This window comes from Phodopus roborovskii, unplaced genomic scaffold (genome assembly GCF_943737965.1).
Source record: "Phodopus roborovskii unplaced genomic scaffold, PHOROB, whole genome shotgun sequence".
Lineage (NCBI taxonomy): Eukaryota > Metazoa > Chordata > Mammalia > Rodentia > Cricetidae > Phodopus > Phodopus roborovskii.
Window position 1 is genome coordinate 7,765,943 of NW_026126469.1, and position 27,150 is coordinate 7,793,092.

The window sequence follows — 27,150 nt, forward strand, 5'->3', positions numbered from 1 at the left end:
AGTGTGTCCTTCCCCACCACACTGCCAGAGGAGAGGACAGAGCCAGGAGAGGGGTGCCCGCTGAGTGGGGACAGAGCCAGGAAAGGGGTGCCCGCTGAGTGAGTGGGGACAGAGCCAGGAGAGGGGTGCCCACTGAGTGAGTGGGGACAGAGCCAGGAGAGGGGTGTCCGCTGAGTGGGGACAGAGCCAGGAGAGGGGTGCCCGCTGAGTGGGGACAGAGCCAGGAGAGGGGTGCCCGCTGAGTGAGTGGGGACAGAGCCAGGAGAGGGGTGCCCGCTGAGTGGGGGGGCAAAAGCAGGGGACATTTCCTGAGTGCTCACTGCATGTTTCAAGTTCTTTGACTACAGCTGGCTTTTCATTTTCAACTGTTAAAAAGAAATACAGCCGGGTAGTGGTGGCACACACCTTTAAAGCCCAGAACTTGGGAGGCAGAGGCAAGCGGATCTCTGTGAGTTCGAAGCCAGCGTGGTCTACAAAGCTAGTTCCAGGACAGCCAGGGATATTACATAGAGAAACCCTATCTCTTAAAAACCAACAAATTAGATTTAAAAAAAAATACCGTAGCTTATCAAGTTGTGCCTCTTCTGAACACTATCAGTATTTTTACAAAAACAGAAACACAAATGAACATGCCCAAGTAAACTCTAGGGGTAAGTTTGGCTTCAAAACCTAAGTTTTCAATTATGAATCTGTGTCTTCAGTTCCAATGTAAGACATGAAATTTCTTACTGTGTTAATTACAGAAGAAGCCAAAGTCAGTGTTTCAGAGGCAGGGCTAGAATCCTCGATACTGTGCACTTAGAAACAGGGCTGACACTGGTGAAGAGAAGCAAATATGGCCGGCTAGTCTAGCAATGAAGGTGTTAAACTACTTCTAAAAAATCAAAGTTATTCTAATCAGCATATCTCACTTAGCTAGGAAGAAGTAACCTCATACACACACACACACACACACACACACACACACACACACACATGCGTGTGCGCGAAATATAAGAGTTAAGGAGGGAGGAAGGAAGGAAAGAAAATAAAAGTGGTTGTTTTGTTTTAAGTGGGTTATCTGTATACTTAGTGAATTAGCTGTCAAAGGGAAGGTCATTGAAGAACCAATTTCTAGAAAGATATATGACCTCAGGGAATACAGGGGATGCTTGTCTTTGTATGATAGTTACCTTTCCCCTAGTTACTTTTCACCCTTTAACCTAGTTCAAACAGAACTTCTAACTTTCCACTGGCTAAGTGGAAACCCAATCTGATAATGAAATAAATTTAAAAAGCACTACATAATATATACAAGTCCAAAAGTTTCATGTAAATGCTCCTTGGTATATGTGGGAATTCCTCATGCATTCAAGTACTTAATGCAAAAGTCTTGTTATACATATAAATTATACTTCTAGACCATTTGTAATCCCCATAACATTGGAATACTTGTTAACAGTTTTTTTCTGCCTTTGGTTTTTTCGAGACAGGGTTTCTCTGTGGCTTTTGAGGCTGTTCTGGAACTAGCTCTGTAGACCAGGCTGGTCTCGAACTCACAGAGATCTGCTTGCCTCTGCCTCCCAAGTGCTGGGATTAAAGGCATGCACCACCAATGCCTGGCCTTGTTAATAGTTTTTATTTAAGAAAAAAAAGGTGGGTGTGTGTGTGACAGAGACCTAAGCATCCTGGATTAAAGGACATTTCTAGCCATAGTTGGCTGATATGAGCTCAGGGATACAAAGGACTGGCTGTTTCTAAGAGTCTCAAATTGAGCCAGAATCACCTTAGTCAGGGCTGGGAGAAGACAGGGACTTCTCCCATTCCAATCCAATCTTCCTCTTTTATCTGTGTTCTTGTAGACTTTTAAAAAAAACTCATGAACAGTAAAAGGAAAATGGCTGTAATGGATAACGTTCTATTAAATTCAATCAACTGAGAGTTTCCAGCAAGCCAAGAAAGCACTTCCTCTGCTTACAATGCCAGATGGGTAAGTGGAGTTCAGATGATGACAACATTCATTGGCTGAGAAAATAGCACAGTATTTAAAGTACTTGCCACAGAGCAGCAAGTATGAGGGCTGGAGACCAGAACCTATGGAAACACTGGATGGGTGTGGTGGCCAAGAGGTAGGATCCTTGGAGCAAGCTAGCTAACTAAACTAGGCCTATTGTTGGTGAGCTCTGAGTTCAATAGAGAGACTCTGCTTTGATGAATGAGGTGGGGAGCCATCAAGGAAGACTTGATGGCAACTACCGGCTTCCATATTCATACATGGGCACACGGGTGTAAATATACATACACATGTACACTTGAACATGCATGCTTGGACACCACCCCTATATATAAAAAAAAAATGGCAAAAAAAAAAAAAAAAATACCCCAAGATAGCATTTTGTGAGTGCTGCCTTAACCCTTCAGCTTTCCTTGACCATTGCTTGATTTTCCTACTGGAATTTTTTGCTGTTGTTACATATTCCAAAGCTTACCATATCAAATTGAGATCTACCATCAGCTCTTTTTTTTTCCAAATAAAGAAACAGAAGTAACACTAGAACATTCCAGAATCTATAACATGTGAGGATAGGCTAGGTTTCAGAAAATTCTCTCAGTTCTACATTGTGCATGCATGTATGCATCTTCAAATTTTATGTACTTAATTTAAAAATAAGAGATTTTTCACTAGGAGACTTATAGTAATAAAAAATGTTGAAAACCACCACTCTGTGAGACAGGCTCAGTAATCAGCCATGTTATGTAGTTAGGAAGAAACTTTACTTTCCCAAAATGGAGGGATACATGACTCCAGCAATGATGGATTTTCATTAATTGGGGAGAAGGAGAATTAGACAAGTTACCATACCTCATTTATATAGAAAGAGATAGCTTCCTGAATAAATTTAGAAAGAAAGAGAGAAAGAAAGAAAGGAAGAAATAAAGAAGGGAGGCAAAAAAATTACAGTTAAAAAAACAAACAACAACAACAAACCCAAGGAAGCTGTTAAAGTTGGTAAATAGTTTACATGAAGTTCAAGTTCACAGTAAAACAGATGGGAATGTGCAGGGTCTAAGAGCAGAAATCTGCACAAGGCTGAAGCAGAGTTGAGAAAGGAGGCCACTATAGGGGACTGACTACAGGCTGCTCAGAGTTACAAGGAGGACCAGAAGTGTGAAGTCATTTACAATCTGCATTTCATTTAACCCATGCCACTTCTTGAGTTAGGCATTTACGTTTCTCCAGGCTGGGGAGAGTCTGAGCAGGTAAAATGCCAGGAGCATACCTGACAGGACCAGAAGGGCTGTGGATGAGGCTGAGAAATCTCCCCATCACCTCCCAATAAACAGAAAACTCGGCAGAATCTTCTATCTAGTAACCCTACATATCAGCACATGAACATCCCAAATGGATAAGGAATCATATTGCTTATGCTTTCTCTGTGAAAACACGTGTAGTGCCTACTTTCTGGTCTCTGGGCTGAGATCAAGCGTGAAATTGACATTGGTATTTTGCTCCCACTGCCCCCCCCACAATGGCCAGTAAGTGGATGTGTTTGTGTGTTTATTTCTGCATACTGTGTCATCTCACCATGTTAATACATATTGCATATGAATTAGTGAGTGCAATCCTTCACATTAAAATAAGTATTGTATTAACCAGGTATGGTAGCACACATCTTTAATCCCAGTTCTTGCTAGGCAGAGGCAGGTGGATCTCTGTGAGTTCGAGGCCCACTTAGTACACAGGTCAACCGGACTACACAGTAAGACCCTATCTTTAAAAATTACAACATTAATAAAAAAGGATAAAAATTTGATCTCCATGGGCTGCAGGCATGCAGGCAGGGCACAGACTTATGTGCAGGTAAAACAAGCATGCACATAAAATAAAATAAAAATGATTTAAACATTTTTAAAATAAAGCCTATTGGCATCATGGTTTAAAGTGTCAGTTTAAATTAACATGTCTCCTCTTTTCTGGTATTTCTTTTTTCTTTATTCGTCTCTTTTTCTCTTCTTTTTTTTTTTTTTTTTTTTTTTTTTTTTTGAGACAGTCTCATTAGACCACTGCTCCCTCCTGTCTCAGCCTCCTGAGTGACGCTATTCTAGCTGTGTACCAACCCAGCATCTGTTTATTTTGCTCCAGCAGCTTGTGATGGAAATTTTCACCAAATGGCCTATTTTCACTTTATTTATTCTGCTGTTATACAGCTATTACCCTGGGATTGAAGCATTTCTTCCTGGAGGAGGAGAAAGGCTAAGATTCAGGAAACTAAAGAAACTGATAAGGTGCTGGAAGCTAAATAAATTTACCGATGTTTAAGATGCCCAGGAAGCTCAGAGAATTGCAAGATTCACATCCCCCACTCCACTCCTTGCTTCCGAAGTTACTGGAACAGAAGCAACTGTGTGCTGGGGTGGGGGATGGGTGTCTGTGCAGTGGAGTTCTCCTCCAGGTCTCTGGGAAGGGCTACAGGATGTAGGTGAAGGATTAGGGGAGGGGACTCCTGCAAACCAAACAGAACTCTTTGCTGGGGAGGGAGGGCTGCTTTCCAGTGTGGCTACCCTAAGGTCGCCTGTGCTTCTGCTCCCCGTTCACTGTTCTGACAGCCTAATAAACCCATTGCCCCCCCCCCAGAGTGAACCTGACTGGAACTGTTGTCCTTTGGGCTATATAAGGTCTCCCCCAGGAAAGGGATTTTAGCAACATCTCAGTGAATGATCCGGTCCACCACTTCGGCAGTCTGTGTACGGTAATTCCTCCTGAGGCTAACACAGAATTACACTCTATCGCCAGTGATATGAAATAAACAAGGTAAAATCAACTTGATCTCACTTTTAAAAGTAATGTGCTAAGTGCATTGCACGGAAGGCATCGCAGGTGAAGTAAGCAAAAATTCAGCGTTTCAGAAAATGCTGTTCAGTAACCTCCTCTGTCAGGAAGCATTGACACGCTTGGAGACCACACTCTACTTTTCTCTAAGTCGGTAACTATAGCTTTGGGTTTCACACGGAGACGCTGGGGTTGCAAGCCTTCAGTAGGGCTGCAGAAAGCCAAGCCTCTGTAAGTTCCTGACCCACCAGAACCAAAAGGACCTGAGCGAGCTGTGAGGTTGACAGCGGACAGAAGGAAGGCCGCCGGAGCCAGTTGTTCATTGGCTGGCCCTTCTAGGGAGGAGATCCCCCACCCAGACCCGCCACACCCCCTGAGCGGGTGCTGTTACCTGATGGCATTGACCGGAGGGTTGCGGAGGCGTATCAGCGCCAGGGAGTGAGGCAGCCTCAGATACTCAGCCATTTTCTCAAGGTATCCTGCACCTCTGACGTCTGGGACAGCCCGGAGCTCCTTTTCTGGGCCGCCCCGAGAGGAGGGGCACGCGCTGGACCAATGGGAGCCGCCGCCACCGCCTCCTGCCTTGCACCACAAACTCCCCATGCTGGCAGCACTCCAGGGAGGGTGGTCGGCCTCTGCTAGCAGAGAGAATGACCCAAGGCAAGCAGAGCTGCTGGGTGTCACCACTGAAATCAACCACATGTTCCCAAAACAGCCACCTGTCCATGCACGAAGCCCCGAGTGCCCCGTCTGCCCGTTCCTCTCTGGTTCTGACCCCTTCTAAACGCTGGGATTTCTCATAGTTCATCCATGAACTGCACACCTATTATGGACTGGATGTAGGCTGGATACTGATAATAAACCATCCCTGTCTCTTCCCTCTCAAAGCTCAGCCTGGACAGGGTTTTTCCAAATGCGTAAGCCTTTCATGGTTGCCAAAGCCCACCAAGTAGCCACAAGACAGTGTGCAAGGGGACAAGAAACATACACACACACACACACACACATCTTCACTGATTTTTCCCAAGTTTTAACAATGTGTAAAGATTATTTCCAGACATATTCTTTACTTCTTGAAATTAAGAAAGGGTTTGGCCGGGAGGTGGTGGCGCATGCCTTTAATCCCAGCACTCGGGAGGCAGAGGCAGGCGGATCTCTGTGAGTTCGAGGCCAGCCTGACCAACAAGAGCTAGTTCCAGAACAGCTTCCAAAGCCACAGAGAAACCCTGTCTCGAAAAACCTAAATAAATAAATAGTTTAGTTAGTAGAAAAATGCTGAGTGCCCTGGAAGTCCTGGTAACAAGCAGTGTTCAGAGTCTTCCCAATAATGGTAGTCCTAATGTCAAGGACAGCCCATCAGCCAAAGCACTCCTTCAGGTGCCAGAGATGACAAGAGCTTCATGGGAGCAAGCGGCTATGGACAAGCGATGGGGAATCTCTATCTACTGTCTCTAAAGTCATGCCTGATCTGTAGACTCTAACTAGTCTCCAAATTCTCCTAGTGTGTTCTGTTGAAGTAAGTCTTCATGGCCAGCCCAGGTCTTCCTGCCTATAAGGAGCAGTGGCTACAGCTTTGTTTCCCTTCAGATACTGGTATCTAGGAGAACACACTCTGCCACAGTATCCTAGGAACCTGAACAGGTAGAGTTCAAGGTTTAATAGCACTAACTGGCCTTATTACACCCCACCCCCTTGGAGCAGGGGGAGACAATAAGCATATTTGGAGCCAGCTTGTGACACTTTGTCCTCTCCATCTTGTAGGAGCCAGTCATTGGCCATTGTGTCTCTGCATTTTTATTTTAGTTGAGCACAGAACTTTTTGTTGTGTCTCCCACAGTGGGATCTTGGTGCAGGTGTCTATGTAAATCTAATGTACTGCTTGGCTGTTTAGAGTTGGTGACTCAACAGAGACAGGACCTATGTGAGTCAAGTGAGACATTCAAGGCACAAATTTCAAAGGGCAGTTACTATCAGGTTCACCCAGTGCTGACCCTCAACAACAGGGTCACCCACAGTCCTATCAATTACTCCCTCTATAAATGTTACACATTGAGATACCATTGGATGCAGCTAGGTGGTAGCATGTTGTTTTTTCTTTTCCTGGTAGTACAACACTGTTTATATGCAGGGGTTCCATATTTGCTGACTCCATAGATGTAAAATTTGCTAGTTAAGTAGGTTCTACCGTGTTGCTGTTTGTAGACTGCTTGACTATTTGATAGTCTTTTGATCATTGGTTTGAACTACCATATCCTTCTATTGTTTTGCTTAATTTGTCTTATGAAGTGCTTGGCGAGTGCACAAGATATCATTCCTCTTGGGTAAGCACTGCACACTATCTGCATGTCATGCTTTGCCCAAGTACATTAATTCATGAAGCAACTGCATTGCCTTGAGTTTACATTTCATGAAGGCATTTCAGGTTCATTAATGCTTCAAATCATTGTAAACACTGAAACTGCTACAGTGCCCAGACAGTAAGTGGTGAACCCTATAGAAAACCCTGGCCTTTTACCTGTTGGCCCAGGGTTCTATGGGAAGAACAGGAGTGGCTTCTTCTCCCCATCTGGAGAATCTGTCAGGCAAAGAATCCAGTTCAGTCTTACGGAAAAGAAAGGAACCACTCATGAGTCACTAATGATCCTTCTCATTTTTAACTTTGCAGTATGTAAGTTTTCAAGTGTACACAAAAACCAAGAACATAGTAAACCAACCATATCCGTATGTGGCCATTGATCATTGTTGCCCTCCTGAGTTTTACAGTAATTCCACTCACAAACTGTGGTGTTTTGGCACTAGCTCTGCTGACTGCAGGATAACAGTGCTTGGCATGGTGGCTCAAGTCACTGACTGTAATCCCAGGCATTACTCAGTAGGCTGAGACAGGAGGATCACCACGAGTTTGAGGCCACCCTGGGTTACATAGAGGAGGTCTTAAAACAAGCAACTGAAGGTGTTGTAATGACCTTTTTTCAATTCTCCTCCCAAACCTTCTCTATTGTGTCATCTTCCCATTCTATACCTGCCACCATACTGGTTTTTTTTTTTTTTTTTTTTTTTTTTGTTTTTTTTGAGGTATTTTAATAGGTAAAAGGGCAAGGACGTTAGAGGTTGATAAAACAGCTCAGAACTATTTCTGCAATTTATTTACTTTTTTACTCACTCAGCAAACTTTAAGACCTATTAGCTCCCAAAGCCTCAGGCATTCAAATGCCATCATTGTAAGTGATAGTTCAGTAGGTCAAAGGAGAGATGGGAGTGGAGGAGGGGCCAGAGACAAACAAAGGCAGACTGACCTTACCTCTTGTCATCTAGTGGTAATAGTAGTAAATTTTACTTATTTTCCTGTGACATAGAGCATCATAGTGTTTGTTTGGGAAGGAGTTAAAAAAGAACTCAGGACCTAGGAAGTTGAAGTGATTTATTTAAGGTCATATGGCTGCTAACATGGATTCATTTTGAGGATCTGGATCACATACCTGTGTGGCCTAGCAACCCTGAGATTTCCAGGGTAGAACAGCAGCTTGGAGTCCCATCAGAACTGGTCCTATAACTCAAGTCCAAATGTGGATACATATCTGGAGGCAGAGTTCCCCTTTCCTTAGTACACCTGCCTCAATCTTTTCCCTGTTAAGGCCTTCAATCACTTGGACAAGGCCCACCCATGTTACGGGGCATCACATGATTTATTCAAAACTAGCTAGAGAGATGGTTCATCAGTTAAGAGCACTGGCTGTTCTTCCAGAGAACCAGGAAGCTCTCACCTGTGTGTAACTCCAATTTCAAGGAATCTGAAGCTGCCTTCTGGCCTCTTTAGGGTTCAGGTTTGCACATGGTTCATATACATACATGCAGGCAAAATACCAAAACACATAAAAAACAAATTAAAAACTAAAATAATCAACTGATGGAAATGTTATTTTCACCTAAAAATTATTTTACAGAAACACTTAAAATGTTTCACCAATAACTGACTTTTGTGGCCTAATCATGTTGACATAGAAGATCAACTATCATAGAAGACAGAGCATGAAACTTGGTTCTGTGCAGATGAAGAGACAATAATTGGGTTTTTATTTTAAAATTTTATTTTATTTTAAAAAAGAAGATAAGTTGTTTTCTACATCGCTCAAGTGTGACAACTGGACAAGAAGGGACATTAGGAACTGTAATATCTTCAAGATCAAATGTCCTCATTAAAATGAACAATGATAGGAAACTATCATTCCCAGGGCTTTAGGCCAAAAGGCCTGGCTCAGAGTCCCCAACATTAGAACTGGCCACCCATCCCAAAAAGGCAAGCAAGGCAATGAGTAGTGTGGAAGGTCAGAAACAGGAGATTTATCAGTGTGGGTTCTGTGTCTGCACATCTGTCTTCCAGGGGCTAACAGAATACTGAACCTTTGTACAAAAGAGAAATGAAGGGTTATGAATAGCAGCTCATGTAAAGGAAAACATTTTATGGGGGCTTGCTTACAGTTTCAGAGGTTTAGTCCATTGTCATCACGTGGCGAAGCATGGCAGCATGTAGGTAGACCTGGTGCTGGGGCTCAGAGTCCTTACATCTTGATCCAAAGGCACCAGGAAGTGAACTAAGATACTGGGTGTGGGCTGAGCATATGTGAGTCCTCAAAGCCCACTCCCACAGTGACACACTTCTTCCTACAAGGCCACACCTACTCCAACAAAGCCACACCTCCTAATAGTGCCACTCCCTTTGGGGACCATTTTCTTTCAAACCACCACACAATTGGTGGGTATTCCTGCTCTGGGATACATGGAGGGTGTGATCTGTCCTGTGAGGTTCCCTGTTGTTCCTGGAAGCTAAGGTAACTACAGAAAAGAGTGACTAGGAAGAAGTTAAAGTGGCAAATAAAGAGCCAGCGAGGACAAAGGCCGTGTGGTTCAGGGTCTGAGTCTTTTCTAGCTGATTATTAGATTGGTGTAAGTCTTGATTGCTTGAAACTTTGCAAAGTCTGGTTTTTAATGACTTTAATTTGATGAAAACATTATCAGGTTTTATATCTAAAAATCAAGTTATGGTTTGTTGGGGCCAGATTGAGGAAGTGTTGAATGATGGAACTAGATGTGCCTATAAGAATACTAACATTGAAATATCTTTCCACTAAAAGAGCTGCATCCCTTACCAGATAGGGAACATCCCTAAGGCAAGTGTTCATTGTCTTCATCTTTATATCTCTAACATCTCTGTGCCTCCTATGTGAAGGAAAAGCAAATGGAATTAAAGAGGCTAAAATTCTAGAACTATCACTGGCTAACTTTGTGCCTCGTGGCAAAATTACGGAATCCTTACAGTCAAAAATGCCTACAAATATCCTTTGGTCTAAACCAGGCATGGCTAATGCTAGGGGGCTTCTGGTAGGAGGCCAGCCTGGGCCATATAGGGAGACCTTGCCTTAGAAAACAAAAGTTGTTTTTCTAATAAAATAGAACACTTCATCAAAAATGTCTTTACAAGGTCATCATGAATCAAAATGAATAGTAACTGTCATCGGTTTAGGCAAGATTGATCAGCACACCTGTAGCAGGGTTTCCTTTCTTTTTCTTCCTTCCTCTCTCTCTCTCTCTCTCTCTCTCTCTCTCTCTCTCTGTCTCTCTCTCTAAGATCGGCAGGCTCAGGGGCCTTGTTCTCAAGATAATGGGGCAGGGAGGATGTTGGCTCAGCTGGTGGTGGGCTCTGGCTTTCTTTTCTATCTCCTGAGAACTGCTTTGTGGGCTCTGGTCTGGTACTCTGCAGTCAGGGAGTTATCTACTGGCTGGAGTTCCTGTCCTCTCTAGTTAAGCCCTAATTTGTACCTTTTAATTATTAATTTTCCATTACAGTTACAGCTTGGATGGAAAGGTATTCTGGCAACCAGGAGGGAAGGTCACAGTAAGCACAGCAGCTTACAGCTCTGCTTCAGTCAAAGGCTTCCCAGTGTAGCAGCTCTGCTCCAGCAGGAGAGGGGTTCCTGGTGAAGTTGTTACAGTTTGGTCCAGTCTCCTGAAGAGCAGAGTGTAAAAATACTCAGGGTTGGGGGGGTGGTGTTACAGCCATGCTCTGCTCCACTCTGCCCAGGGTCTTTGCTCCTGTGAAAGAAGGGCTCACCCAAACCTCATTCAAGGTATGTATTGGGAGGGAAGAACCCAGGAGAGTGACTGCCCTCTGCCAGAGTAGCAGAGGACAGCTGGACAGCCAACACCCACAAGCTGAACAGACACAGGCTTTATATAGGGATTCTTAGGGGTTGAGTTTGTCCAGGGTGATTTCCAGGGTGGAGATTGGTGAGATTTCAATCCCTGAGCTCTGTCTGGCTGGATCTCCTGTTCAGGGATTGGTTGGTTTTCTGCACAGATTTAGAGTCAGTTTTGGCTCTGGTTTCAGGGCCAAAGCGTTTCTTTCACTGGTCCTTTTTAGCCTTTTGGCTCTAATTTTAGGGCCAGGGTGTCCTTCTTTCACTGGCTCTGATTCCAGGGACAAAGTGTGTTTCTTTGGCACTGGTTTCAGGGTCAGGGTGCATTTCTTTGGTTCTGGTTGCAGGGCCAAAGTGTGTTTCTTTGTCTCTGCTCAGGGTGTGTTTCTTTAGCTGGACTTTTCCTCCTACATTCCCCCATTTTTGTTTATTAACAAGACAACTGGGGGTTGGAAAAGGGACAGTGTTATCATTTAGACTACTTCCTGCTGAATTAGGGTGTCGAGGTTCACGGAACAATCTTCATTCTCTTAGTCCAGATGTGTCCAGGTGTTGCAGCCCTCTGGCTCCGTAGCTAGGGACTGGTAATCCTGCAACAACAACTGGTTGAAAGTCTGGTTAGAAATTCTTTGCACTTGCTGAAGGAATCTAGACAAGAAGTTTATAAGGCAGGGTGCTACTAGTAGGATTAAGAAAAGGGAGAGAAGAGGGGTTAAGAAAGGTAGCACACCTTTAATCCCAGCTCTTGGGAGACAGAGGCAGATGGATCTCTGTGAGTTCAAGGTCAGCCTTGTCTACAAGATTTAGTTCCAAAGCCACAGAGAAACTCTGTCTCCACCCCACTCCCTAAAGAAAGGTAGCATCCAGTTCCATATTGGACTGTCCGTGATCCACTGGTCAGAACCATCAAGCTGTTCCTTATGTTTTTTAAGGTCCCTCTGAGGTTATTGAACATTATCTTTTATTATACCCAATTGGTTAACATAGAAGTAACATTCTCCATAGACTGAAGGGTGAAGATAGTCTGAGCTACCTATTGGAAATCCTGGATGAACTGCGAGGAAAGCCTATGGTACACAGTTAGGGAAGTAGTCAGTCCTGCCGCTCCAGTGGCCACACCTGCAGTTATGCCAGGGTCGCCGGAAGGGTATGACCTGGATTCCTTGTTTGTCATGCTGTGCTGCTATAAATTTAGTGATGGAAACTGGCAAGGGCTCTTCACCGCGTACCACCCAATTTAGGGAAAATGAACACCAGGGCACAAGTCCCCGACCACCTGGCAGGTAGGCAGTGGTTACTTGTGTGCCATAGAGAACTGAAAAGCACTGTGAATGCTTGGACATAGGGGCAGTGTGGCAGTGTAGCAGTGTGGTAGTACTTAGCATTGTGATTATTATTGCAATCGCAGAATCCAGAGTGCCAACAACATGTGTTCCTGAGGAGTTAAAGCAGTCTGCAATACGGAAGAGAGAGATATGGGAGACATAGGGGGTGATAGTGATGTTTGGCTCAGAGCAGTTTACTAGTGGCAAAGTGGGAAAGTCTAATAAGACAATGGGTGAGGCCATAAATGGCAGTTGTTTGACTCAGGAGGGATGCACAACCAGCATTTTTCAAAGTGGTTAGGGAAGGCATTATTCAATAGCTGACATATAGATATTATGGTTTGAAACAAGAGATGGTATGACGGGGAGGTGGAATCAGTGTCATCAAAAGGGATGATATCAGGGAGGAATGAACTTTGAGGACCTTTGGACCACTTCTACTGTGTCTATATTAGGGTTTGAGAGAGTATGATGTGTAGCCTCTGTATTGTGAGTGTGCCTGACAGGCAGCTGAAATATTTGCTATAGTAAAGTTTACCAATGACCCCTGTCTCCCATCTGGGGTGCTATGAGTCTTTAATCAGAACATAAAAATTCCTCATTCTGCATAAAAGGTAGAGTGTGTTCCTGAATATGCGGTGTGTCTCTTACAGGGCCAATAAGGGCAACCTCCATAAGTTTCTGGCCAGCGTCGGCAATAATCTCTGCTCTGATCATAGAAAAGAGAAAGCAAGCATACAGGACATGTGTTTCAGAAATGAATTCAGGAAAGTAACATTTGAAGAATCAAAGCACAGGCAGAGCAAGTCCCAAATGATAAAGAAAATCAGATCAAGTCTCTGATAGAGAGCCTGCTAAGGATGAAAGATTGGACTTCCCTGTTTGGAGAAGATGTAACAGATGAAGGTAATCTGGATTTAGAAGTCAGGAGTGACTTAGAAAATGATGTGCACTCACGTAACCAGCCGAAGGGAGCTTTGAAGAAGCTAATTTATGCTAAGTTAAGTGCTTCTTCAAAAGCCTCAGAAGGAGAAAGAAACCAAATTTACACTCAGTTTTCTAAAGTAGGTAAAACAAACGATGGGCTAATCAGAAGTCTGAGTAAGTGACTCTGCAGTCAGGTAACACACAACTTGAAAACAAGAAACAGAAGCTTCAGCAGAGACCCACAGTGATGACAGAGCTGCACCAAGACAACGAAATGAAGCTTCACAGGAAATCAACAGCAGAGGAAACCCATAGATTAGACGATGAAGAACTTTCCAAAGTGGATGAGAGGGATCAGCCATGCCACCAAGGAGCTGGAGACCTACAGACAGCCGTGGCAAGCATGTTGAAGAAAAGCTGGAGAGAACAATTGGCTCTTACCAAGGGCACGTGAAAAGAAAGGCACATAATTGGCTGGCAGCGTGTACTTTTGAAAGAAACCTCAGTGATTTAAGGAAAGAAAATGCTCACAACAGACAAAAATGAACAGAAGCAGAATTTAAATTTGAACTTTTAGAAAAAGGACCTTATGCACCTGATATTCTAAATACAGCATCTGGCAGAGAGCACTTCCCATATGGCCCCTCCCCACTGGGCCAACCTTCATCTGAAACGAGAGCTTTTCTCTCTCCTCCAGCTTTGTTGGAAAGCCCACTCAGACTCACTCTTGCTTCAGAGGCGGGAGGAGGAAGAGGCTTACGAGGCTCTGGGAACCTTCTGAACCATCACATGAACACTAAAAGAGTTCTCAAGCTATTAACAGGCCACCTGATGCTCCCAGCGCACCTTCTGACAGATCCCTGACACCTTCATGGGAACAAGACCGAAGGATGATGGCCCCTCCGCCTGAGGGGCTAGTATCCTCAGAAACGGAATGATACCAAAAGTGATCCTGGTAACACAACTGTGCCCAACTCTCTTCCTGCTGAATGCGGGACAGCTGCTGGTCATGGTTTCATCCCCCACCGGTTCCCCCACGTTTAGAGGTCCCAGAGGCCTTGCGTTTTCAGGGATCCAAGAAGCCCTCCCCAACCCCATTCCCATCACCTCCTCCAGGAAACATCTATGCAGGTCCTCCAGATTCTTTCCCACCAAGAGACTTCGATGACCCACCACTTCCGCCATTCCCAGGGAGAAGAGTGTACGTTCCGAGGGTCTTTCCACCTTACACACACACCTCGTTATTGTCGAGTATGCCCACTCTCTCGGCACAGCCCGAGTTTTCCCTTGCCACTTAGCACGGTAATTCAGCAGATATTTTCAATTAGGCTTCAGTTCGGTTCCTATATACACGTTATATCCAGTTCCAAAGGGAAAGGTAGTCAGGTAACCACTGAACAAAAAGTAGTTCTCCAGGCTTTCATTCACACGTGTTCCAGCGCCGAACAAGAGAGTCTATCATTAGGGGAGAAAGTAAGAGTTAATGTTCATTGCAGTATGCTGGAACATTCTCTGCGTTATCTCAAGTAACAGCAGCCCCAGGATGTGGGTACCAGTGGTTTTCACAGTTGGGTCAGGCCTCAGAAGTGAACCGCACAGCATCGAAGCCAGTGAAAGCAGACTCAGAGGCCGACCCCTAGCAGGGACAACTGAAAGTCTCAGGGGCCTTGTGATTTCACCCAGACGCCTCGTTAATGTGGACTAGAGGGTGAGCTTCGGCATGGAAGGGCGTCTGTAGAAAGGAAGGCCTGGTTCACGCAGCCCAGGACCCGCAGCAAGCTAATAAGAAACCTTGGGTGCCAGGACCAGCGCGGGAGCAGCGGGCACCGGAAGTGACGTCACACGCGGGAGCGTTGGCGCGGAGGTGGCGCCTGCGCGCTGCTGCGCGTGTCCAGCGCTGTCGGAGGTCGGCTGCGAGAGGAAGGCTCGCGGGCGTGCGAACTTGGCTTCGCGCCGGGAACCTTGAAGAAGTAAGTCTTCTAGGAACCTGGCGGCGCCGGCGGGTGCTGGCGACGTGGCGTATGGGGCAGCCGAGGTGCGCTCAGCAGGGCTCGCTGCCCATTACTCAGCCCGCGATGGAGCAGGGGCAGCGACCCGGTCTTGTGTAGGTTGGTGCCTGGCGGGCTGTAGACGCCGGCCGGCAGGGGAGGGACTGGCGCGGCCGCCGAGTGCATCCCAGGTGTCATCATCCAGCCTCTGCGTGCACGCGACTCCAGTTTATTACGCTTGCCCCCTCCCTGCCCTATGATGCGGATGTAGAAGAAAATCAGGACGCGTCTGGTTTTTAAAGTTAGTGAAATTTACAAAAGGATCCTAATCTCCTGGCGAAGAGGATAAGGCGCTTATCTGGCTTCCTGCGGCTACCTTTTCTTTTCTGTGAATAGCTTTCTGGGGTGCGATACTAGGGAGGTTATCGAATAATAAATAATCCGAATAAATAAGCCGCAGGTGATAAATATAGCTACTGGTAGTTGATGTTATCAATGCTTTCTTTTCAGCGGTGTAAGCTTTCTGTTTCTTAAAGACGTCTTACATTAGCAACCGACACTTGAAAGATAAATGAGAATTGCAACGAATAAAAACCAGAGATTTATAAATATCTAATCTATCTTCACCTGCTGTGTATAGACACGAGGAGCGATTGTAGCAGCTCCCCCCCCCAAAAAAAAAAACTTTTCAAGATTAAAGTGTTTCCTTTGTTGAAAGCGCCATTAATGTAATGAAGAGTGAGCATGCACCCCACAAAAATAAGTAATGTAACCATCTTTGGGTCTTATCAGATGGAATACAGTGCAGATAGTGCTATGTAATCAGATGCATCACCTACATGCAGTCCCAGTGAGGTGGCAGTGCATAGCTATCCGGTGAAAGGCAGATCCTGAGAGGGCCCAGAAATATGTCGTTAGATTGGATAGAATGGGGTAGGAGACCATGAATTTATGCTGCATGGTTGTGTTCAATATAAGAAACTTAGTAAGCATCTTTAGATTTTCCAGTTAAGTCCTTTCTTCAAGTCAGTTGAAAACTCCAAAAGTAAACATGTAAATTCCCTTTTGCAGTTAATGTTTGCCTACATTTAGATCTTATTTTCCGAATTCCTGGACAGTACTGATATCCCATTCACTCCATTTTATATGTACTTACTGTGCCACTATGATAGAATACACTTAAATATGATAAAAAGACATTTAGATTTTGAGATCTTCTAGGTCAATATTATTTTCATATAGTCTTGGGCACTAAAGTCATGTTCAGAGTCATGTCCACTGAAGTGTGTATCTAAGTGTTCATATGGCATAGCTGTTATCCATTGATGTTTTTGAGGTTTTCAGTTTTGCAGAACCCTGCTACCTATGGACTCTGAAATGGACTTCATGTAAAGAAACTCCTGACACATTAACGGGCAAAACATGAGTCAATTTGCGTTATGGCATTCAAATCCTAACACTTCGAAAGAGGTGAGTTGTTGCCTGTGTTTTATATTAGATAATGTATAAGAATAGCCCTGGTTGAGCCAAAGAAATTTTAAGAAGGCAGGAAAATAGTCCTAAATCTCTGCTTTTAAAATCAGGATCTTTCAAGGAGAGACATGCTTTGTTTGTATGAGGCAATGTGACTCCCTGTCAGGAATGAAAGGGAAGAAAACCAGGTGTATTGTGGAGTCTTCCCTTTGGGGAGATTCTCTTCCCCATGCTTCAAGCCTGGTAGAAGTAACCTAAAGTAAAGGCTCAAATACTCATCTAAATCATGCAGCAACCAAACTTGTCTATGAAATAGTGTATGTCTAAAATCTGTTGAGTAACTCTCTTTTGTGCTGTAGGTTTACAAGAGAAACCATGTCTTTTTTTTTCTTATCTTGCCCCTTTTAGCCTTATTTGTGTAATTTCTTCTCCCTTTCCCAATTTTTTTTATTCTTTTAATCTTTTTTCTTTCTGTCCCAAGAGATAAAGTTTCCTTTTCTTCCTTCTCCTCTCTTCCTTATCCCCTCCTCCTTTCCTTCCTTTTTTCCTATTTCCATTTTCCTAATTCGTTACTCGGTTCCTAACTCTGTGGTAGTATATGGCATTTTCTTGTCTGCTTTGTAGATGTGCTGGTTTCTTGCTTGCATTTGCTTAATTCTGTTAACAGGCCATACTTGTAATAATTCATCTTGCACATGGAATTCGTGTTTGCACACAAATATCTGCATGTAGTTATATATCACAGTATTGTTTGAAATAGAAAATAACAACAATTAGAAATAAACAATGCTGCAAATAAAAGTTTGGTTAAATAAGTAATGTCCACATGGGTAGCACCTTGCAGCTAATGTAAATGACAAAGGGGAGCCAGAGATGCACTATTAACCCAAGGTCCATTATTAACTGAGAAAAGTGCCAGAGACACATGCTGTGTGTGCAATATGTCTTCATTTGTGGTTGTAAGCAGCATACATTTGTGCGCGCGTACTCACGCACACGCACGCACACACGGACAAAGAACCTGGACTAGATGTGTAAAGTAGGAAGAAGGGTTAGGTGTTCTCTTTGTACTCTTTGTGCATGTATTTTCAGAGCACTATGAAACAAAAAGCAAAGCTGTGGTCAGTTCACTAAACACAGGAGCCCATCGTTACCCTTGAGGCTGTCTTTATCCCAGCACTGTTAGGACTGGGGCTCCACTCCTTTTTCCGAGGGTTTGGTGACATTGTGTATGTTTTAAACTTTCACATCAGATTGTTGGTAGTTCGACTTCACGTTGCTGAATTCAGTACTCATGAGCAGTGCATGGCTTGTCTCTGGCCTCACCAAGAGAAGTGGCTGCTCTTACCTTTACTTGCAGGGTAGGTTTCTGTCCCTTCTCCAGGGTTCTTTGAGTGGCTCAGTCCCACTGAATGGGATGGGGTTTGTTTCATTTGGGTGCTCTGCACCCTTGTGGTACTTACTAAAGGATCAAACCCATGACACTGCACTGTTTTGGACTTGTACTCTACCCTGCCCTGGGACTCTGTATTCTTTAAGCAAATTTTTACAGTTACTATCTCATTTTGCTTTTTCTTAAGTCTTAAAATTTTATTTTATGTATATAGGTGTTTTATCTGTAATTATATCTGTGTACCATGTGAGTGCCTGGTGCCTGTGGAGGCCAGAAGAGGTGTTGGATCCCCTGGGACTCGAGTACAGACATTGCAACCCAATTGAACCTGGGTCCTCTAGAAGAGCAGTCAGTACTCCTTACTGCTGAGCCACTTCCCCAGCTGCTCCACTTTCTTCATGGTGTTTGGAACTATTTTAAGAAATTTCAGAGAATGACTTGTTCTCTGTCAGTAAAACCAGTAAGCCAGAAAGAAAATTCAGAGAACCGTGAATGGGTGGTCATACACTGTATACTTTGAATTGGCCAGTTACCTTGGATTCAACAAATACATCTGGTGACTTTTATTTCTCCAGATTCTTTGCTTTTTAGGCTTTTATTGTGGGACATTTAGAATATTAGCATTACCTGCATTACAATAGGACTGGGGAATTTTCAAAGAATGTAAAAATACAGGCTTTATTAATGAAACTTAGTTTGAGAGTAGGTTATACAAGCTACATAAGTATGTGACTCCATTGATTGTGTATCTTGTTAAAAAATCCAGTGAAAGTCATTAAATCTAGGGTCTAGGCCATGATGAATGGAATGGAAACAGGTTTTAATGTATTAGGTATTTAAGGGTTTTTTTGTTTGTTTTGTTCTTTATTTATGGCTCCAGGGATTAAACTTGGGAATTGTAGGTGCTGAGCATGTGCTTGTATTATTGAGACACACACCCAGCGATGCCTGGGATTTTATTTATCTAAAGTACAGTCAAGTTATCCCCTGTTCCCAGCCTCCGGAATAGCTGGGGCTATAGGCCTATTTGTTTTTGCTTTGTATTAAGATTTATTTGCTATATGTGTGTGTGTGTGTGTGTGTGTGTGTGTGTTTTCTGTATGTATGTCTTTGTACCATGTGCATGAATTGCCTGCTTGATGAGGTCAGAAGAGGGTGACAGATCTGTTGAGGCTGTAGTTACAGATGGTTGTGAGCCACCATGTGAGTGCTGGGAATCGAACTCAAGTTCTCTGGAAGAGCAGCCTGTTTTCCTAAGGCCTGAGCCATCTCTCCAGCCTCAGATCTCTCTCTCTCTCTCTCTCTCTCTCTCTCTCTCTCTCTCTGTGTGTGTGTGTGTGTGTGTGTGTGTGTGTGTGTGTGTGTGTTTTGTTTTTCGAGGCAAGGTTTCTCTGAATTGCTTTGGAGCTTGTCCTGGAACTTGCTCTGTAGTACAAGCTGGCCTCAAACTCATAGAGATCTGCCTGCCTCTGCCTCCCAAGTGCTGGGATTAAAGGTGTGCACCACAAATGATGCCTGACCAGAGATGTGTTTTATATTGCTATTAGCATAATCTTCTGTATTTTGCATGTAGTTATCTCTGTTAAATGATACTTTTTTCCCTTAAGGCCTTTGGGATTAATCACTATTGTCTCCATCTTTCTTTTCTTGCTGGTGATAAATAACACAAGCAACTTAAAGGAGAAAGGATTTAGCTCACAGGTCCCAGTTGTGATCTGTTACTGTGGAGAGGAAGAAGACATCACAGTGCTTAGCTTGCTCTCTCCACTTTATACATCCCCTGCGTAGGGCACAGGGCCCCGTGCAATGGGTGGGTCTTCCCACTGTAGTTAAATGTACTCTAGGTAATCCTTCACCCCTTACCAAGAAGCCCATCACCTACATGATTTTAACTGTGTCAGTCAAGGGACAACCACAGGCAGGGTATCAGGAGGAGGAATATGGTTTTGCTAAAGTTAAAAAAAAAGGATACTACTGAATTAAATCCAATGGTAGATTGCTTCCTCGAGTCAAGATGCTAAATGCTGCAGATTCCACATAGAAATAAAGGAGATGGACATGAACATAAATGTTTCCTGAGGAGAACATAGAATTGATAAAGATACATTAGTTTATGTATTTAGTGTTTTCCCCATCCCCTCCCCCTCTTACACATAAACACACACAAACGTGCCCCATTCACCCCCTTCTGGAAAGCCAGAATTCCAGATAGGAAGTTATTAAAAATCAGCCATTTTAAGGGCTCATATCAGGGCCTGTGCTGGCCTAATTCATGATTTTAAGAGTAGCGTAAAGAAGTTTAGAAATTTTAGGATTATAGCTTTGTGGTGGTGGCATATGCCTTTGATCCCAGCACTTGGGAGGCAGCGGCAAGGGGATCTCTGTGAATTGGAGACTAGCCTGGGCTACAAGAGCTAGTTCTAGGATAGGCTCCAAAGATACACAGAGAAACCCTGTCTTGGCGAGGGTGGGGGTGGGGTGTTTAAGGATTATTCCAAAGGTTCAAGTGACAGGAAACTAGACACATCTCAAGAATAGAAGCTTTTAGCCATGGTTCTCAACTTATGGGTCTCACGCCATTTGTCAAACTCCATCTCCAAAAATATTTATATTAGGATTCACAACAGTAGCAAAATTACATTTATGAAGTAGCAATGAATATAGTTTTAGGGTTGAGGGTTACCATATGAGGGACTGTATTAAAGGGTCTCAGCTTTAGGAAGGTTGAGAATCATTGCTTTAAGCTTTAACAAAATATTGGACTGGGTTGAGGGTGACTCATTGAGGGTTTCTTAAGAGTCTGTTTCATAGTATTGGAAAAGGGAAAGAAAAAAGCTCAATTTACTGTTTTTCCATATCAATTAAAGTAGGCCATAGTCCTTTCTACTGTTTTAATTATGTGTGAACATGGTTAAGTAGACCTTGTTAGCCTATAAAGCACAAATAGACAAACTGATTTAATTTGTAGACATACTTTAAAGCTTATGAAAACTTTAAAAAATTTTTTTGTATTGTTTTGCTCATAGAAAGGGATGCCCTGGCATGGTAGCATAGAGGGACCAGGACTGTTTTTTTTTTTTTTTTTTTGTCTTTTTTTGTTGTTTGTTTGTTTTTTTTTTTTCAATAAAATAAAAGATCTTGCAAGAGCTGAGGGAACTTAGGAAGTACATTTGTCCACTTTGAGTCCAGAATTAATTCTGAATGGAAGAAGATGTAGGCCCAGTGGGATGGACTGTGCTTGAGAAGCAGTGAACTACAGGTGCTTAGGGTAGTCAAAGTGAGTCTGAGCTTCAGGAATGTGGTAGTGATGGTGGTGGCGGCCGCGGCAGGAATGGGGGGGGCTGCATTGTAAGAGAGAGGGTACACTAGATTATTTTGACAGCCCTTTCAAATTCTAAAATTTTTACTGTGGTACAGTAAACTGATTTATTACAGATGCATCTTATTTCTAAGTTTAATTAATAATACCGTGTGTGTGTGTGTGTGTGTGTGTGTGAGAGAGAGAGAGAGAGAGAGAGAGAGAGAGAGAGAGAGAGAGAGAGAGAGAGAGAGAGAGAGAGAGAGATGTTAAGATATGTACCTCAATCACTTCTCACTTTATTTTTCAGACAGGATTTCTCACTGAACCTGGAGCTCACAGTTTGGACTAGGCTGGCTGGCCAGTAAGCCCCCAGTAACCTATAGTCCACTGTTGGGACTATATAGGATTACAGATTTGATGTCACATGGGGGGGCTTCTATATGACTTCAGGGTCCCTTGTGTTTCTTATATTAATGTAGACAAGAATCAAAGAAGTGACACTTTCCAGAAAGCGTTATGGTCTGTGTCCTCAGAGGGGAAGCAGGAACTTGGTATGGACGTTTTGACTTTGTGTGTGGTATGTGTGTACTGATGCATTGGACTCACTGTGTGTGTGTGTGTGCATGCATGTTCCAGTTTGTGGGCCACCAGCTTTTACATGAGTGTTGGGTATCTGAACTCAGGCCCTCATACTTGCATACCAAGCATTTTACCTACAGAGCCGCCTCTGTACCTGTCTCTCTCTTTAGTACACTGAAATACTTTACTTAATGCCTTGGAATTGCTTGTGTAAATTTAACAGAAGGCTGTTCAAAATACTGATTTTCTCCTTATACATATTACTAAGTGCATATAATCCTACTGATGTAAATATTTGTTGTGAAATGTAGATACTCGCTGCTTGTTTCCTAGTCCTGACCAAGCTTCTTGAACTGGTGGAGACAGACCAGACTGATGGACTCTGAGAACCAAGCCTGTGAGGTGTATGACAGTTGGCAGCTGTGATGAAAAGGCTTGTGACTGTCTGTGTTGTCTTTTTGTTGTTCCTTGGCCCATTCCTCTAACCAGAAACTCACATTGATCTTTACAACCTTGCATGCAGAAAATATCAGCTACCTGTGAAAAAACCCACAAAACATGAATTGGATGTCTCTGCTATCACTGGTCTATATCCAACCTTTACAAATCTAATCTGCCATTAGTCTTTTGTCTTTTCTATTTTCTAATGATCTATTTTCTAAATATCTTTAAAGTATCTTGTTCAAACCTAACCCTGCATTTTTATTCTGTTACCTTATTTGCCTGACTTCTGTGAAATCTCTTGGTTGGTTTTCTATATTTATTCTTAGTTCCTCTAATCTCACTACATTTCGAGTAATCTTTAAAAAAAATTTTTTTTTTGGTCCCCTGATTTAAATTATTGATGTTTTATTGCCTTTAGAATTCAGCCCCAAATGTTTAGTCTTAGCAATGGTCTTCTAGTTCCCCTGTACCATTTTTTTTTCTCCATGTCTCTGGTGGTTTGGATGGTAAATGTCTCTCATAGCTTTAGGCATTTGAACACTTGAAACCCAATTGGTAGCACTGTTTAGGTGGTGCAGTCTAGCTGGAAGAAGTATGTCACTGGGGAAGTGTTTGGGAGCCTAAGTCCTATCCTGTTTCCAGTTTTCTCTCTCTGCTTTGTACTAGCAGTTGCGATGTGAGCTTATATTTTCCTGCTCCTGCTGCCAGGCCTGCTGCTTGTTGCCACGCCTTCCACCATGATGGACTCCTTACCCCTTTGGGAACGTAAGCCCAAATAAACTTTCTTTTATAGGTGGCTTTTAGTCATGGTGTTTTGTCACAGCAACAGGAAAGTAACTAATACAGCATCCTAACCCTATTTATTGAACTCATACTGCCAATCTCTCTCCAAATATTATTTCTCACCTTCTCACCTATCTCCTTTACTACTGTATGTCCAGTTCTAGGGCATGCCTAGCAGGTAGTAGTGATTCAGTAAGCTTTTGTTAACCAGTTCTTCCTACATCTACTAGTGTCATCTAGATACCTGATTACAGGACTTCTAGTTCATGTAACTTCCTTTGCTCAGAACCCTGAGCAACATTTCATTCCACAAGTAAATCTAAAACCTTATAATAGTCTCTTAGGGCCTTACCTGATTAGCCACTACTGTCATTTATTTATTTGTTTGTTTGTTTTTTGTTTACTTATTGTAGTTCATTTGTAACAGACTGCTTATGGTAGCTGGTGTTTGTAGTCCACTTGTAGCCCTAGGATCTAGACTCTCCTAACCACTAGGCACACCTGTCAGGGATTAGCCTGCTTAGATCACTGAGGTAGGAGGACCCACCTTGTGGGCAGCTCTATTCTGTGGGCTTGCACCCTGGACTTCATGAAAAGAAGAAATGGGGTAGAGCACCAGCATTCATCGCCCTGTTCTTCCTGACTGTGGATACAATGTGAGGAGCTGCTTTTTCGCTCCTGAAGCCTTGACTACCTTGGCCCAATGTACTGCACTCTGGAACTGTGAGCTAAAATAATTCCCTCTTGCCTTAGGTGGCTTTTTCGGGGTATTCATCACAACAGGACAAGTAACTAAGAAAGTTGATACCAAGAAGTAGGTGGGGTCTTTGATGGGATAAACTTGAACATGTTGTTCATAAGCCTTTGGAACTAGTGAGTGGGAAGAATGGAAGAGCTTAGAACTTTGGGCAAGAAAAGCCTTTTGGCTATTATAGGTAGAACTTAATGGGTCATTATGCTGGGAACTTGGTAGACTGGAATGAAAAGAGAAATGTAGACATTTGGTTTCAGAGGAGAACAAGAACTCAGTCATGACCTGAGCTGGGGCTGTTCCTGTGACATTTTGGGAAGAAATCTGGCTTCATTGGGCCCACATCCTGAGTACTTGAGTCAAGTAGAATTTGAAAGGAATAGACTAACTTGTCTGGCAGAGAAAAATCTCAAGACAGAATAGCAATCAGGCTGATGCTGCAAAAGCATTTGAAATTGTTAAATAGATCATCACTGAAGAGAAAGCTAGGCTGCACTAGATAATAGGAGAGGCCTGAAGGCAAAATCCTACCCATCAGATTGTACTCTTTATGAGAGTACAAACTCAGTCAAAAGAAGAAAGCCTAAACTGAACGGGTTCTTAATCCATTGCAGTTGCCTGCAAGAGTTTCTTAGGGTCAGCACACAGAATCTGAGGTGGCTGTGGTCCAGGGAGCCAGGCTGTCTTGAGCTAGCTAAACTTGGCATTGTTGTCCACTGATTCCTAATTTTGAAATCAGTGTAAGATGCAAGACTGAGGGAATTGTGGATTTTTGCTCTGCAATTTAAGAGAGCAGCTGCAGCCAAGCAGCGTGTGGCAAGGTCAGAGTCCCCATAGGGGGCCTGAGAGGCCACTGCATGGAGCTGTGAGTGAGTTGTGAGTGTGATGTCTAAGTTGTAATGTTGATGTCAGAGCTGTGGGACATCTGCCAAGGAAAACTGCATCCAGAGTGAAGCTGACTCAAGAGAGAGCTATGTGTGCCTAAGGCAGCATGCCTGGGGGAGGGGGGGAGAGGATGTGGCTACCCAGTCACAGAAGATCCCATTACAAGCTGAAGATGCAGACATGGTGCTTCAGGATTGCTGTTTTCTCTGTTGGGTTTTAGTCTTGCTTTGGTGTGATAATTCCTTGCTGTGCCTCTATTGCTCCCTTTTGGAGTAGGAATGTTTCCTTGTGTCATTTTATGTTGGAAGTATGTAACTTGTTTTTTATTTTCTAGGAATTCACAGTTAAGAGGTTTCCTCAAATCTCAAATAAAACTTTGGATTTTTGAACAGTGTTGGAACTGTTGAACACTATAGGGACTTTTGAAGTTGAATTGAACATATTTCTGCATTATAAGATGACAATGAGGGCTGGTAGGAAAACAGAAAGTATTACTTTACCTTTGACCTGTTTGATCTCCAAGACCAACTTGTAGAAGGAGAGAACCTACTTCTGGAACTTGTCCTCTGACATCTGTATATGTGTTGTGGAGCATGTGTGCACATCACACACACACACACACACACACACACACACACACACACAATTAACTGTAATAAAAAATTTAAACAGATGGTCATGAAATTCTTGGAAAAAAAGGACAGCTTCAAACTGATGTGTTTTGATGTCAAGTTCTCAAAGGATTGAGTTGTGGCTAATGTTGATAGTCATCTTGATGGGATCTAGATTCTCCTAGGACACAAGCTGTTGAGCACACCTGTTTAGATTGCTGGTGGTAGGAAGACCCACACTGAATGTGGCCAGCAACATCAAGGGCTTGCATCCTGGACTCAGGAAAACAAAGTGGGAAGAGTGCCAGCATTCATTGCCCTGCCCTCCCTGACTGAGCATAGTGTGATGTATTGCTTCAAGCTCCTCAAGCCTTGATTACATTAGCACAGTGGATGGCACTCTGGAACTGTGAGCTAAAATAAATTCTTCCTTCCTTAGGTGCCTTTTATCAGGGCATTCATCACAGCAACAGGACAAGTGACCATGATAGTGGCCCAGGCAATTCCCCTAGAAATGCCAGAGCTCTGTTCTGAAGCATTAGGATCTCTGTTTTTGAGATTCCTTACCTGTGAGGTGCTCTTAGATGCCTGTCTTCTTCATGTCCTTCTGGTGTTTCAGTGGAGCTTTGTCTAACCATCTTATTTTAATAGCCTATGATTTCTATTCCCTTTTTCTGTTCTGTTATCTATGTTAGAGAAGATGATGGGCATTAAAGAAACTCCACAAGGAGTTTACTTTCTTTGTGGCAAAGGTAAGCCACTGGGCAAGAAAGTGCCCTTCCCTCAGCTGCTGACAGTATGCTGTCCAAATTGGACAAGTAGGTTACAAAGAAAAGTGACTGCTAAACTTGCCAAAAGACAGGATGGTCCTTCAAGGTTGTTCTGCAATGCTGTTTCTCCCTAGTCATCTCACTTCCTTCCTGTCTGTCTGTACAGACCTTCAGACCTCTATGGTTAGCTAGTGGCAAGCTCCATTCTCTGATCTTCAGACAGGCTTTATTTGTACAAATAAGATACCACTACAGTTATTCATGGATTCAGCTCAGATTGGCATCCCATTCACTAATGTTTTCCCAGAACTGTGAACGGTGATACAAAAGAGACACTAAGAGACACTCAGAACATGTTTATTAAATGGATGAATTTAATCTGTACAAAAGGTATGTATGTAAGACAGTGATATCTGTGACCCAAACTGAGGTTCTTGTATTTAAAAATTACTTTGAAGAATGAGTTAAATTTATATTCCTCTTTGTTCTAAAAATAATTGAAGTAGCTTTAGTACAGTGTTGAGAAGACATATGCAGAGAACAAAGCATAGAGTGTAATAGAGTTTTAAACTGGGTAATGTTCATATGCAGAAGGTCCAACACAGTGGCAAAAGGCAGGTTATACATTGGAGTCATTGGAAGTTATTTTGCTCAGATATGGCTATGCTGGAATTGTGAACCTTGTTCTATGGACAGGTCACAGATATTTGAGTTCAGAACCCTGAAAACCTATTTACCTAGGAGGAAGCTTGAAATGTCTCTTCTAGAAATAATTTCCCATGTTAAATTCCTGAAAGTCTGTTCATTGTCACAGCTTGCTGCACCCAGTAGCTGGCAGTCACTGGAACGTGTGGCTTCTGACTTCATGCCTAAACATTTGTGGAGTTGATGAAAACTTGGTGTTTGGATAATTTTG

At 43.2% G+C, this 27,150-nt stretch overlaps 2 protein-coding genes and 1 pseudogene across 2 annotated transcripts in view; 2 read left to right on the forward strand and 1 right to left on the reverse strand.

Annotated features, from left to right (window-relative positions):
* Nucleotides 1-5,325, reverse strand: part of Ehhadh (enoyl-CoA hydratase and 3-hydroxyacyl CoA dehydrogenase) — a 32,741-nt gene extending 27,416 nt beyond the window's left edge. The window contains exon 1 of the mRNA XM_051191190.1: nucleotides 5,202-5,325. Within this exon, the coding sequence (XP_051047147.1) occupies nucleotides 5,202-5,275 (74 nt within the window). The 5' untranslated portion in view covers nucleotides 5,276-5,325. The remainder of the gene's footprint in view (nucleotides 1-5,201) is intronic.
* Nucleotides 5,326-12,053: 6,728 nt separating this feature from the next.
* LOC127227198 (melanoma inhibitory activity protein 2-like) lies at nucleotides 12,054-15,364 on the forward strand (annotated as a pseudogene).
* Map3k13 (mitogen-activated protein kinase kinase kinase 13) overlaps nucleotides 15,114-27,150 on the forward strand; it is a 135,048-nt gene continuing 123,011 nt past the window's right edge. The window contains exons 1-2 of the mRNA XM_051191192.1: nucleotides 15,114-15,226; nucleotides 16,589-16,714. The gene's annotated coding sequence lies outside the window, so the exon portion shown is untranslated. The remainder of the gene's footprint in view (nucleotides 15,227-16,588; nucleotides 16,715-27,150) is intronic.